General features: G+C 43.0%; 1 protein-coding gene across 3 annotated transcripts in view; it reads right to left on the bottom strand.

The window, feature by feature from the left end:
- Positions 1–226: 226 nt before the first annotated feature.
- OTUD7A (OTU deubiquitinase 7A) overlaps positions 227–13702 on the bottom strand; it is a 100710-nt gene continuing 87234 nt past the window's right edge. For 2 of the 3 annotated variants that reach the window (XM_054272642.1, XM_054272644.1), the window contains 5 exons: positions 11825–11952; positions 10155–10304; positions 5913–6027; positions 5578–5662; positions 227–3427 (listed from right to left, as the gene is read on the bottom strand). In XM_054272642.1, the coding sequence (XP_054128617.1) occupies positions 1994–3427; positions 5578–5662; positions 5913–6027; positions 10155–10304; positions 11825–11952 (1912 nt within the window). In that variant the 3' untranslated portion in view covers positions 227–1993. The remainder of the gene's footprint in view (positions 3428–5577; positions 5663–5912; positions 6028–10154; positions 10305–11824; positions 11953–13702) is intronic. The other variant, XM_054272643.1, reaches the window with a different exon arrangement.

The raw sequence follows: 13702 nt of genomic DNA, 5'->3' as shown, positions 1-13702 counted from the left end.
GTATGCAACAGGAGACATGGGATTTGGAAGGTGCTTATCTCAAGGACAGAAGTCACATGGAGCTTTAACAAATACCACTATTTCCCTTTCATGAAGGAATGCAAGTTCAGTAAGATTCAGTGTATGCTTAGTATACAGTAAGAAGTACAAAGTACAGGTCTGGATTCATGGAACAGCTAACATGGCAAAGACCCTAACTTTTTATACAAGGGATCAAGGGACTTATTTTGAAAACTCCCATTCAGCAGAAAACCTAAAAATATGGTCAATTTTAAGTATGTTCTCAGTTCTACCAGTCTGGGAGACTGGAAAAGCTCACATGCTTTTTCTGAAAGCCAGGACACAGCAGCAGAAGTTTGTGCATCTTGTTTCACAGGGGACTTGGTTTCAGGGTTAATTTGGATTAACTGTATGCAACGGTGCCACCGTTGTCAAGAATTAAAATTGGGTTGCAACAAGCAAATAATCAGAAATGGAGACTCTTTGGCAAAGAATCTTTCCTGTGTGGGTCAGAAAAGTGTTATTCCCTAATGAGGAGGGCAGAACTCCTGTTCTGCACCTTGAGGTGGCAGAGTCAGCAGCCCTGAAGGCAGTACTTTCACCTGTTATGCAAAATTGGCTCTTAAAATGAGCCATTGTTCACAAGGGTAACAACACCAAAGAGCTCCTGTTCTGCATTCTGCCAGCTGATGGTGGAGGGGTGCAAACCCAGAGCTGTATCCTAGAAAACTTCCTCATGGCATCCATCTACTTCAACAGTATCTGCAGTGTCTGCTTTGCAGATATGCTTCTGTGAGCAAAGTTTTATTTTCAGAAGTATTGCAAACATGTAAATATTTGGATCTCAGACTTGTGCAAATCTGTGCAAGGAGCTGCCATTCCTGCTGGAGGCATTTTACAGCCATCTGGGAGCCTCCTGGTGGGGGAGATGACTCACTCTAGGAGACTTGAAAAGAGGAGGAGCCAACAGTCTTCAAGAAAGGCTCAAGTAGTTACACTTGCAATAATTATCACTCAATAATGTTCAGAAGGAGTAAGTAAATAATGATTAGGTTCATGCACTAACTAAGGCAATAACTTGATGCATTGCATTGGTTTTGGCAAGCAGTTGGAGTCTAAAATGATCCTAAATTTCCTAGCTGGTCATCAAATTTTCCATACCTAGTAATTTTTAAAAATATTTTATTGTAATATTTTTCTGTATTTTAACATCAACAGAAATACTTCTGAAATTCAGGTGTGCAGAACTATATGGTGTGGGGGCTTGGGGACATGAAGTCATATTGAATTTTCTTATAAAACCTCTTTAAAAACTCAGTGCAAACAAAAGTGGCTCAAATCTACTTTTTTTTTTTCAATGAAAATTTAGAAATAATTGGTAAGAACTGAAAATTAAGATGACCTACAGCCCTCATGAATTCAGACCTTTCACTCCCATTTTTCTCAAATCACTCAATTTCAGACTGAAATATACAAACATTAGTAGCAATGCAATATGCTGCCATGTTAAAAATGTGCAGTATGCAAAGTCACTACCCTCCTAAAAAAAAAGGCTATGAAAAATTTAGGTTTTACTAAGGAAAAAATACTCTATACCTATATAAGTTCAAATGTCTGCAAGGCAGATACTACCCTACTACAACACCACATCTTCACTAGTATGACGTTCCCCTATCATTCTACTACCTGAGTGATGTCAGTGTAAATTCAGGCACCATTAGTAAACTTTTGACCAAACATATACACTGCACTGACAAAGGAGTAAACAACCCTTCAGCTTACCAGTACATGTAAAAAAGACACTGACAAAATGGAAAATAATATTTTTATGATAAATTATTCCTATTATTTCCTCATTGCCCCAGAAAAGCGAAGAGCTAGACACTATTTACTCATCAATCCTTTATTCTTTAAGGATTCCTTTTACTGCAATCCAACACTGTTTACTTTGTAAGTAAGAAAATGGTAAAACTAAGTAGTCATGGAAGAATCCTCAATGCCTGTGTCCCTTGCTGTCCCTCTCCCTGCGCTTTAACTCCTCTTTGTAGCAGTAGGAACAGTAATTTTCAGTCTCAGGACGACCATAAAAGGAACAGTTCTCCTTCTTACAGCGGTTCTGCTGGATGGAATATATTGGGCAAACTGTGCTTCTGCCTTGGTTTTTGTCGTTGTTCAGCCAGCTCTGAGGAGCGTCCTCGTCAGCGTACTCCAAGCAGTCTCTGACGTCCCCGGTGTTGAAGCCATTGGTGTAGGTCTGGGACTTGTGTTCGGCCGGCCTGGCGTAGCTCAGCGACTCTACCGTGTTCACCGTGCGCATCCCGGGCAGCCGTGCGGGGCTGTAGCTCTGCGAGGACAGCGACCTGTTCTGCTGGGGGTAGGTGGCACAGGTTTTCAGGGTGCCAACCACTGGCTTGTAGGTATCATCCTGGAAGCTCGATGGCTTGGAGTTGACGTCATGCAAATGGATGACACTTTGCCTTTGAACGGGGGGGGTATGGCTATAGTGGGCAGACACCGGGATGGGGCCGCTTCTCTTGGCACCGTTGCTGGGTGAAGAAAAGGACCCGGGAGTGGGACTAGTGCGGTCTTTAAACTTTAAAACCAGTTGGGTCGTATGGCTTTGAGGTAAGACGGGTGATGCCCTATCCTGAGGAGATGGTTCTAATTTTTCTTTTGAAAATGCCTCTGGCTCCAGTTTCCTACTAGAGGAGCCATTCAGCACAGCCTTTTTCTCAGCTTCCTTTCTTTTCTGTTCCTGTTCTGCATTGAAGCGCTCCTGGGCACTGGTCAGGTAATAGCCGATCATCTCCTCGTGGAACTGATGCCTGTGACTGGTCAAAAGAAGGCCAGCAAAAATAAACTTTCGTTCACCCTGCATGGCAGCTCTCAAAATATTTAGGCTGAGTTTCACGTCTGTGCTGTACTTCCATGGGTCAGACTGCTTGTCAGAAAAGGGTTTAGTGTTCACCTTTTCAGTGGGGGAGCTGCTGGCTCTGTCAGTCGGAGATGGAGTGGTCTTCTCTGACGGAGACGTGCTCGCAGACTGTCCAGATTCCTCTTTGCTCCCTTTGCGAGACTTGGACTTCTTCTCTTTGACTTTCTCTACTGTGTCACCATTTTTTCCATTCCCTGAATTGGCTCTGCTCATCTTCCCGTGCACCAGACCTCCAAGACCACCCATGTTCTTTTTCAGTTTAATTCCCAGGGTTTTACTGAGGCTTCCTATTTTATTGGCAACTGAATCCGTCCTGGTTTTGTCTTTATCTTTCCTTTGTTTGTCCTTTTCTTTTTCTTTACCGTTTTTGCCGTTATTGCCATTGGAATTACTACAGATGGACTCTCGGTCTGAGTCCATGGAGTCAGCCAGAGACTGCACGTCTTCTCCAGCAGAAGCTGTAGGGGATTCTGGTTGAGCCAAAGGGGCCTGCTATGGAAAAGGAATTATAATTAGATACAGCAAAATCCATTTCATACAGGAGTTGGTGCAAAAATACCTACCCCAAATTCAATACAGATTTTGACACTGATTTTAAATACACTTTTTAATTTATGCACTGACATTTTTGACTGGTTCCATCACTAAATAAAGCTTTTCTAACTGTGCTTACTATGTATTTTGCTTGTTCCTAAGTAGCTTTTGGCTCATTTCAGACACATTTGTAGAACAGAGGTCAGTCACTCAGATGCTCTGTGAAAGTCAGTGCCTGAGTCATGGGGGAAAGCGAGTTCCCTCCTGCCCCAGAGAGCCAGGACAGGGAGGATCAGCAGTGTAGGCTGTCCCTCAGGCCACGGGAAAGGAGCTGGGAAAGATGCAATGGAAGGGGAATGAGCTGCTGCTGAAAGCTCTGAGGGGCATACAGCACACAAACCTGTGTGCAGCAGTATTTCAAAATTGATTATGTTCAAAACCCAGCTTATTTAAATTGACTTTTTATTTATTTAGGTCTCTGGTGCATGAAAATTAAAGGGAGGATGCACCAGACCTAAACATCTCATATGAAATATCAAACATTAAACTCAAGCAAGTAGGCTGAGGAATACAAAGATGTGTATTCATGTTTATTGGAAAGGCAATGCAGATAAAACTGGTCATAAGGCTGAGATCCACTTTATATTTTAAGTTACATGATAAAACACCTTCCTTGAAAATGCAATAACATTAATCCTAGAGTACTTTAAAACAGGACTCTGTTCATGTACTGCTGCAGAACAGTCTTGCTTTCAGGCACCATGAACCTAAAATCTGCTAGAGATAAATCTGAAATATTCAACTGGCTACAAGGACATGGGGAGGGTAAGCTCTGTACTTGTGTATACTTCTGGTATAGAAATACCTGCCATCATTGTCCCTGGGTACTTACATGTCCTCTCTCCCAGGAAACCCTGAGCACCCCAACACTCAGTTGGGAGCAGAGGTGTTATTCCCACAGAGCAGAGGGGAAAGTGCTGCAGTGACCTGACCATGATCATGCAGCAAATGTACCTCTCCAAAGGGAGAGGTACCCCAGGTTCCACAAGGCTCTCCACTTACAAGTGCAGGACCATTTTTGTTGTTATCATATTGTTGTTATCATATTTTTAGAGTTTTATAATTTTCTGGGTGGTTTTCTTACAAGCAGCTTTTCACAGCAGTGTTGTTTTTGCTTCTTTGTCAGGGCTCTTCTAAGGTTCTCTTTGACTGGCTAACTTACTTCTTTTTATTTCAGTTATTTTCATTATCTACAGCTGCTGCTCAATTAAGGATATCACAGCTGCAGCTCATTTAGAACAACTAGGATCGGGACAAGGCTACTTATACAATACACATATTTTACTGAGACTCATAGGCCACTTATACAATACAGATATTTTACTATGGCTCAAAGGCCACTTATACAATACACACTAAGATTCAATGGCCACCTATACATTTTGACTCTCCTTTTTCTGATATGGTAGCTACTACTGTAGAAACTGTAGAAAAATGTTTTTTTTCCTCTCTTACAGCTTGTTAAAATACTTTCTCCTTTTGTGTTCTGTTTCTCTGTTCAAACTCCATCTGTGTAGGCTGTCTAAATCACCTCCATCCTCTCCTAGCAACCTTTTGCTTCCAGCCTAACCCCTCCACCTATTCAATGCAATTTGCAGAGAAATTTCAGTGTCAGCTGGGCATAGTTCTAAAACAGCTCTCTGGAAGAGGCAGGCTACAGTTTAGTGCCAGTCTATGGCCTTTTGTCAGCCACTCCAAACTGGGAGTTGTCCACAAGTGCAAATGCACTCTCAGAAAGAAATTGGTGACCTAACAGTGGCATCAGGAGAGCAATACAAAGTTCTGAGAAAACAGTGGTGAGAAAAGGTTTCTTTAACTTACACAAATGACTGAAATTTATACCAGAAAAAGTAAGCTAGAAGACACATTTCAGCAAAAAATATACAAGCAACAGTGCTATTAAAACAAATAACCAGAAAAATTTGTAAGCCTGATTGGTGTCAGTGAGCCATGAGTGGCTGTCCCTGCTGCCAGGGCACTGAACTGTTTGCAGGCAGCCTATCCTTGTATCTTCCATGCTGTGGGAGCAAGGGGGAAGTTTACCTTACCCGTGTCTCAGAGGGGATGCGGATCCAGGTTACATTCATGTAGCTGTGCAGAAGATTAAGCTTTGCCTCAAGAGACAGAATCAAACTAAAGATAAAAAAAGAAGGGAACAAGCAGTCAAAAAGCTTGAAAGAAAAAGCAATACTTCATAACAGGGGGAGATGCAACAGCAGCCTGATTGTGACTGTCAGCTGAAGAACACCTCCCCCCATGTCTCCTACCATGTAAGCAGAGCACATGAACCAAGCCCTCACTGTCAGCAGTTCTCCCAGTACTGCCACCAGGTACAGCTCAAGACATTTTACTGCTTAACACCAAAGTTACAGAAAGGTCTTACTTGGCCAGTCTGGTGTTATCATTGTCATCTTTTCCCCACTCCCAGTCTTTGCCAGGATCGACCGCAAAGTGCAAAGGCAGTAACTTGTGTTCAGAGTCAGTCAGGGGGATCACCGCTGAAGCAGAGAAGAAACAAGGATTGGAGTGGGGGAAACAAAAATTATGAAAAGAAGAAAAGATTCAGCTGTAAAAAGCAGAATCACTGCTTCAAGAAGAGCAGAATTTGTGCTGCAGAACTGCCTCATTCAGAGCACCACAAATGATTTATACCGGGCTCCATTTGCCTCTTTTCATGTTTGTGCAATAAAAGAGGGAGAGGTTAATACACTGATTGCTCCTGGAGTGAATGATAGTCACCTGTGGAGGAGGGGAGACCTCTGGAGAGAACCACATGGCCATTTGGACTGTACAATCAACATTTCCTGGAGACAGAGCCATTAGAATAGCAGAAAGTAATAAAATGTTGCAATATTCCTGCCTATCGCTCAGAATCAGAGATTAACATGTTTGTTATTTTGCCTTTTTAGTTTACTACCTTTGTACTTTCAAAGAAATAAAAATATATTGATATCAGCATTAAGAAAGAAAACAAGAGGAAGCTACCGTGATTTTGGATTCAAACTAAATTAACATAATTGAAGAGCAGAGATCAACATGTATATGGGTTAAGAGGTCAGCTTGAGGCCTCTGGGTGCAGTGCAAAGGCCATTATTGTCCTTACAGCCCAACACTGCTGCCAGCAGTTTTGCTCTTCTGCTCTTTCCCCTCTCTGCTCAGGCTCTGTCCTAATGACTCTGCCTCTTCTTTATACTCAGCATGCAGGGACCACACTCGGATGTCAGAGTGTCTATCATTCATCACCAGCAAGCGACTAAGAAATAAAGCAATGCCAGTTTTAATTAAAGCTACCAATTCACTTCTATTTGATTAGGAAAACAAGTAAAAGCTGTTGAGGGTCTGGATAGGATCCTCAGCATGGTACAGGTCACTGCTGCTCCTCTGACAGCTAATCAAGGCATTTACCTTTCTGCACTAGAGCTCTTCAGGACTTGCCCTGAGTATTCATTCCAGACAATCCAAGGCCAAAGAAACCTAGAGAAGCCACCCAAACATCGTGGCACTCAGTTATTGAAACCCGACTTCACATGGGACTCTGTGCTGTTTGTGACCCTTTCTGCGGCGCAGCACACACGCGCGGCCAGAGCGGAGGCGCAGCGCTCCGGGCACGCGGCTCGCTCGCCCCCGCAGCGGCTCCGCGGCCCCGGCGCTGCCCGGACAGGCCCGAGGCGGCCCAAATCCCGCGGGGCGGCGCCCCCTGCCGGCCGCGCCGGGAACCGCCGCGCTCTGCCCCGCAGAGCCGGCCCGGGAGCGCCGCTCCCCGAAGGCTCCGCACGGACACAGCGGGACCGGAGCTCCCCAGGCAAACTCCGGGCACACGCGGGGAGCCCAAGTCTGCCGTTCCGAATACACTGCACTGCACCGGAACAGCACAAATGTACAGCAGCTGTGACAGATGAATGCACTTCTAACACTTCCTGGTGTAATATGAGGTCTTATCCTAACGCATTCAATGAAATTATTGCAACCAAGAGGCTGGAATAACTGAGAATACCATTAACTGAACGTGTTTCACAAGGAAAATGCATATTCTGCCAATTAACTGAGTTACCAGCAGGCACTGACTGGACTGACATCTGACCTCAACCATTTAAAGGAAGAAGGCAACTTAGGAAAGAGCAATGTTGTAAGTTTACAACACAGCCGTTCCCTTCTGGTAGCACCTGGTCTTACAGGCACAGCGTGGTAAAAAACTGTGACTGTAATCCTAGGACAGGTGATGATGGAAAGCTTGGAGCAAAGAACCACCAGAGAGTTGAAGCACTTTATTCTTGGGATAGAAACTTCAATGGGTAAATGTGACTTTCTTCTCTATGGGCAGCTTGAAACTAACTAATTTTCACATAGTTAAATAAATATTTGGCGTATAAACAAATTTTTTAAAAATCCTTTTAAAAGCTTGCTACTTCTACTGATACTGAAAATACCTACTAAAAATGCTTAGCAGTACTCCATTTTATTAAAAGACAAATTAAGTAAAAAACAAAGCTTAGAGCTGATTGTCTGTTGCATGACACTGTTGTCTTAAGTCCTGTACACATTCTGAGTGTCAGAAATGTGTTCACTGAGTTGAGTGCTGATTGTATCCTCGTTCTAAGGTATAGTCTTATAGGCTGGTGTGAAGCACTGCTGTTTTCATGGAAAACAAATCTTCTAAAGTGAAGGACTTTGAAAATTCTGTCTTCACTGCAAGAGCATTTCTCTCTCAGGGAATTTTGTTTGATAGTTGGAGTTTAATGTAAGATTTCCCCAAGTTCCTGATAGAAAAGTATTTTTTTGTCACAGCTGCAAGCAGAGTCCACCCCATTCATTTCTAAAGCAAACCCCACAGACTGCAGCACCTACCTGACACCCAGCAGGGTCTGCAGCTTTGGCTGGCGCTGGCCCCACTTGGCTGTGGCTCTCTAGATGGAACTGCACTTCTCCAAGCACAGCCTACCAGCCCTAACTCCAACAGATGGGATAAGTGACAAGCAACAGCTGCTGGCTGGTCCATGGCAGCGTGACACACACAGTGAGGACTCTGCTGCCATTCCCTAGCTGGGTGTGCTGCCTCCTGTGCTGTGAAAGAAGTCACAGCACTTCCCAGCTCTCATCCTCATGCCTCAAGTGCCACTATTCATCTAAAAAGAACAGCACTTTAACTCTTTCTGAGCATGCCAGTACAATAAAAGGCTGGCACAGAAACTGCCATGGTGCTGTTCAAGACCCACTGCCACACCTCTCACAGTGTTACTTGGCCTGAGCACGGCAGCATGGAAAGCTCCACTACCAAGGGAGCAATCCCAGGGACAGTTGAGACCTCGTCTGTGTTTTCTATAAACAAAGACACAAAAGACCTGCATCAGTAGAGCCTGCATTAATATAAAAGTATTTACCCGTTTTTAATCAGACACTGGATTTCAAAGAGGGCCCCTGGTGACCATCAGAATGCCAGGGACTCTGTGTAATAAGTAGTGTCAAAATGTGTCTTAAATCCTCTCCAGACAAGGGGATATTAGCATGTTTTCCCTTTATGTGTATTTATAGTAGTGTTCTGTAACAGGACTCTATGCCAAAGCAGAACTTAAAGCATTGACATCAGTATTTCAGTGACCACACATACTTCTCAAATGCAGACATAACTGTCTCCTCCACTAGAGAGCTCAGCAGCTGCTTAAATGTGTGTATGTACCTGCAGTAGTTCAGACACCTTCAGATGCTGCCCCTGACACTTGGTGAGAGCATAAATACTACAAGTTATGAATGGCCTGGATCTCCAGGATGCTATTTTTAAGAAGGTGCAGCTCTAAGTTGCATTCTGATAGCTCAAAATCTGCCCTTGTGCTGAGGCCCCTGTGCCATTGCTGCTGACACTTGACAATGGTGGCTGCCCCTTGCCATGTGCCAAAGCTGCCAGAGCTGCTCTGCTGACAAGGTACAAGCCCCAGGCACTGCTGGAGCATCCCTGTGCCCATTTCCCTCCTGTCACAGCACATAGAGGACAACAGCAATGCTGTGGCTGCTGCTGGACTGCTGCAGTCTCCAACAGCAACTAGCTTGGCAGCTACAGCATTCCCTTCATCCCAAAATAAATGCCAAATGCTCTCAGCTGCTCTACACAACTGAAGCCTGTGCATTTAAGGCCCTGAAGTAAGAGGGGTACAATCAGGTCACGCAAAACAAACACCACTTTGATTCACTGACCCTTGTAATTAACCTGTATGAACTTGTACATGAAAGTTAGTAGTTAATGTTTCTGAGGCTGTGCTGGATATCTGGCAGGAGCTTCTTTCCCAGCACCTTTCCTGTGGAAGTATAGGAAGATCCTACAAAAAAGCAGTTGCTAACCTCAAGAAGGACATTTAACATTACTGCTCTTGTAGGACCTGAGGTACTGAAGGCAGAGAGATGTGCCTGAGATAAATGAGGCTCCCGTCTGCTGATATTATTCCAGCTGTTTGAAAGGAAGAAATGGACTGTGCCATTGTCTTGTGATTGAGCCACTCAGATTCCTAAACATGCAGCAATAAAATTTAGTGAGTATTGTTTCCTTTCTGTCAGATAAATACATCTACAGGTAAAAGAAAGTACTGTGTGCACTGTATTCAATATATATGCTAGTGTTGCTGTGTTTAAAGCATACCTTGTTCTCTCTGTTGGTCTTTTTGTTCCATGGAGACAAGAGCAGAGAAATGGGCCTGATCATAGGCCAGGACAAGAGGTGAGCAATGGCATCTGTTTGGCAGAACTTCAAGTGGCAAATAAATTCCTCCAAATGGTATCGGTGCAAATGCTGCAGAGAATAAGGAGATTTGTACAACTATGTGAAAGAACAGATGAGTTGTATAAACAATTGTGCTGCAGTATCATCAGAGCTCCAGGAGAGCAGCTTAAAGTGGGGTAATCAATGCAGAAAACAGTCACAACAACAGGTAAAATTTCATTATAAAATGTCAGGAAATATACAAAGAACCATAAGGAAGATCTTCCAGGCTTACATAATTTTTCTTGCTCTAACTGTTTATTGGTAAAGGTATTATGGTCTTATAATAAAATCTTGATGATTCTCACACATATAAGCAGAGTTGTACCTTCCTGTAATGCTTCTAGGCAGAATTATTTTCTAATAATCATCAGTAAATACACTGTCAGGTCTTTTGGTAACATACTCTGCTTGTACCTTCCATTAACAGATATCCATAAGAAACATTACAAACATGTTTATAGTCCACACGTTGTATATATCTGAATGCACACACACATGTATGTATGATAAAGTTAAGGAAGGACTCAAAAGATCCTACAAGTAGAATTTTAATGGAATGTTCCATCTGGAAGGGCACAATTTTCCTTTGAAAGATTCTACACTTGTTTATGCATATTATTATGGGAAAGAGCAAGTTTGGCCAGGAAAACTCTCTCACTGTTTTTGCTTCCAACCAATTATTTTTCCTTTTGCTACAAAAATATGAGACTTTATTGTTGAAATATTTGCAAGATGAGTTCCCCTCATGAATCCCTCGTTCTGCACTGTCTTTCATGTGTGTTTCTCAATAGCCTACAGAATAATCTACAACCCTTACTTGTAGTTCATGATTTGCAATGGAAACTGAAATTATGCAGTATTTTCTTGTGGAAGTAAATTTCTGTAAACTCCATCACCTGCTGAACATCCTCTTTTAATCAGCCAAACATCCCCCTTAAATTAAGTAACACCCCATCATGAATTAGAATTCTGTTATTCATGGTAGAGAGTGACCTGAATTTAATGCTCTGAGTCCTGCTCCGATAGGTTTGACCTGGCTCCACATATGGATCTAACATTTCTGTGCTCACATGTGCAAACTGAATAAAACATTCTGTAAACTTCTGAATGAGAAGATGCAGAGGAGTCATTAAAAACAAAAATCCAAGATACACACATTTAAAATTCAAAATTTCAAAGTCAGATTATATTGATTTCTGCAGAGTTTTAAGGGGCAACTAAATAACATGGCAAAATTAGAGCATTGCTCACTTAGACCAGTCAGAAATTGTGTTCTGTAATTTGGTGGTTATTTAAGTTAATGGGGAATATCTAGGATAACGAGATTCTCAGCAAGGGTTGTATAATTATCCTGTATGTTTTTACTTTTATCTAATAGAAATGGATTGAGTATCTGTCTGTGTTTTCCTTTTTTTTTTCCTTCCTTTCAGAAAAAGGCAGCAGCTCTGCCATGAACACTGGTGTGTTACAGCTGGGTCCTTTGCTGGTATCAGGTTACAATTGATTCAATTTACAGAGGTGCATGGATCTCTAATTACAGCTCTTACCTTCTCCCCCCGAGTCTCGTAACATTGTGTCTGCTACTACAACAATCGGTCTTCTCAAGATGTGGGCTAAGACAAAAACATGGAATTCTTCCAAGCTCTCATACACTGGATCTTCTGCATTGTCCACCCTGCAACACACAGCATTGAGACTTTATGAACCAGCTTGAACAAACCATGAGACTTTGCTGGATCAACACACCCCAGCAGCTATTTCTTCTTCACTGTACCTTATATCCCCACTCCTCTGAAACCCATATTTCAGTCATTGAAGTAGATAAAAAGAAATGGAAAGGATAATGCACTTCTGTAAATAAAATAATAGCAGCATTAAAAAAAAAAATTCCAGGTAGTATCACTATGCTTTAGATCTGCCTCACAATCTTCCAGGAGATGGAAATGCCCAGCACCTTTAGAAACCAACCTAGAAAGTTAATTTTCTACCAAAGAGATCATTCTTTTACCTGGACTGCAAGAATAAATCTGGTAAAGTCTCCACTTCTCTAGGTGACCATTACCAAGCCCTTCTATGACTCCATAAACAAAACAATTTAATGAATTTTTGGTTTCAGTTATTCCCTTTCTGTTTTCCCAGTTTAATGTCATTAATGTCAGTACCACATTTCAAAGCTTTTCCTTTGCCTGGAAAACAAAAACAAACTAGATGAAAGAAGACTGAAAAATGGGAGGGTTGTGGGAAGCAGACAAAAGTGAAAATGATAATTCACTGCTGAGTGCAACTTCACAATATAATACACCCAGAGGCCAGCTTTCGTGAGCCCTGACAAATGAAGGGAGGCAAGGTGACACAGGGACACTCTTAAATGGAGGCAGCGCCTGTCCTCTTCCTGCCAGCTGTGCAGGGAACCTCCAGAACTGACCACTGTTAATTTTCTGTGCATGTGAAGAACAGTAACAGAGCAGAAGTGCCTGGACACTGCTCCAGAGTGTGTGGAACAAACACAGCAACCTCTCAGAGGTCTCACAGCATCCAGCCCCTCCCTGGAGCATCACTTGAAAATCCTTCATCCCAGCCTAGGAGCACTGCAGGGTGGAAATGATCCTGGTGCAGGACATTCACTGGTCAATGAATGTCTCCTTCTCTGGATCCCTCCTCCCACTACCCACACTCATCAGGAAATGTTTCCTGATGTTCAAACCAAAGCCCCTGTTTTGCAATTTCTTCCCCTTTTCCTTACTGAACTCTTCTCCACAGCTGGCTGCAACAGCTTTTCAGCATTTGCAGTCCATTCTGTCACCTCAAAGTAAGCTGTCAGCCAAAAGCAACTCGGGGGAATCATGTTATTGGCAAGACAATATGCCAGAAAGATTTCCAGCTATCTTCTCACATTAGTATTTCCAGCCTATCAGTCCTAATTTTTTCCTTCAAATCCTCTAATTATTCCTCATCTCCTAGTTAATGAGGTTTCTAGAAGTGAAAGGCATATTCCATCCACAGCTGTTATCAGAGGGATCTCTATCCCTTTGATCAGCTGATGCCATGCCTGACTGCACAAACTCCAAAATTCCACTGGGCTTTTTCTCCTCCTCAGTATCGCATCCCCATGCTGCTTGATTCACTGTCTCTGATCATATTCACACATTTCAAACCCTTCTCTGCTATTACACATCCCACTGCTCACTGCCACAGGATCAGTGTGTCTGGGGTCATAAGGGAGCTCTAGGGAACCCCTTATTCAGCCCCTGCTCCATCAGGGCCACCCAAAGCCCGGGATTGTGTCCAGACAGCCTTTGGGTGCCTCCAAGGAGGGAGAGTCCACAGCCTCGCTGGGAAACCTCCTCAATGCTCAATTTTCCACCATCACTGACAGTAATTCATGTGGCCTGTTTTATATTATTTCAGTGCCACTTGCTGAGGAT

Source organism: Melozone crissalis, unplaced genomic scaffold (assembly GCF_028551555.1).
Source record: "Melozone crissalis strain CALT ecotype California unplaced genomic scaffold, PUWL_Pcris_2 ptg000014l_1, whole genome shotgun sequence".
NCBI lineage: Eukaryota > Metazoa > Chordata > Aves > Passeriformes > Passerellidae > Melozone > Melozone crissalis.
Note: the sequence above shows the minus strand (reverse complement) of the source record. Positions and strands in the feature narration are given on the sequence as shown.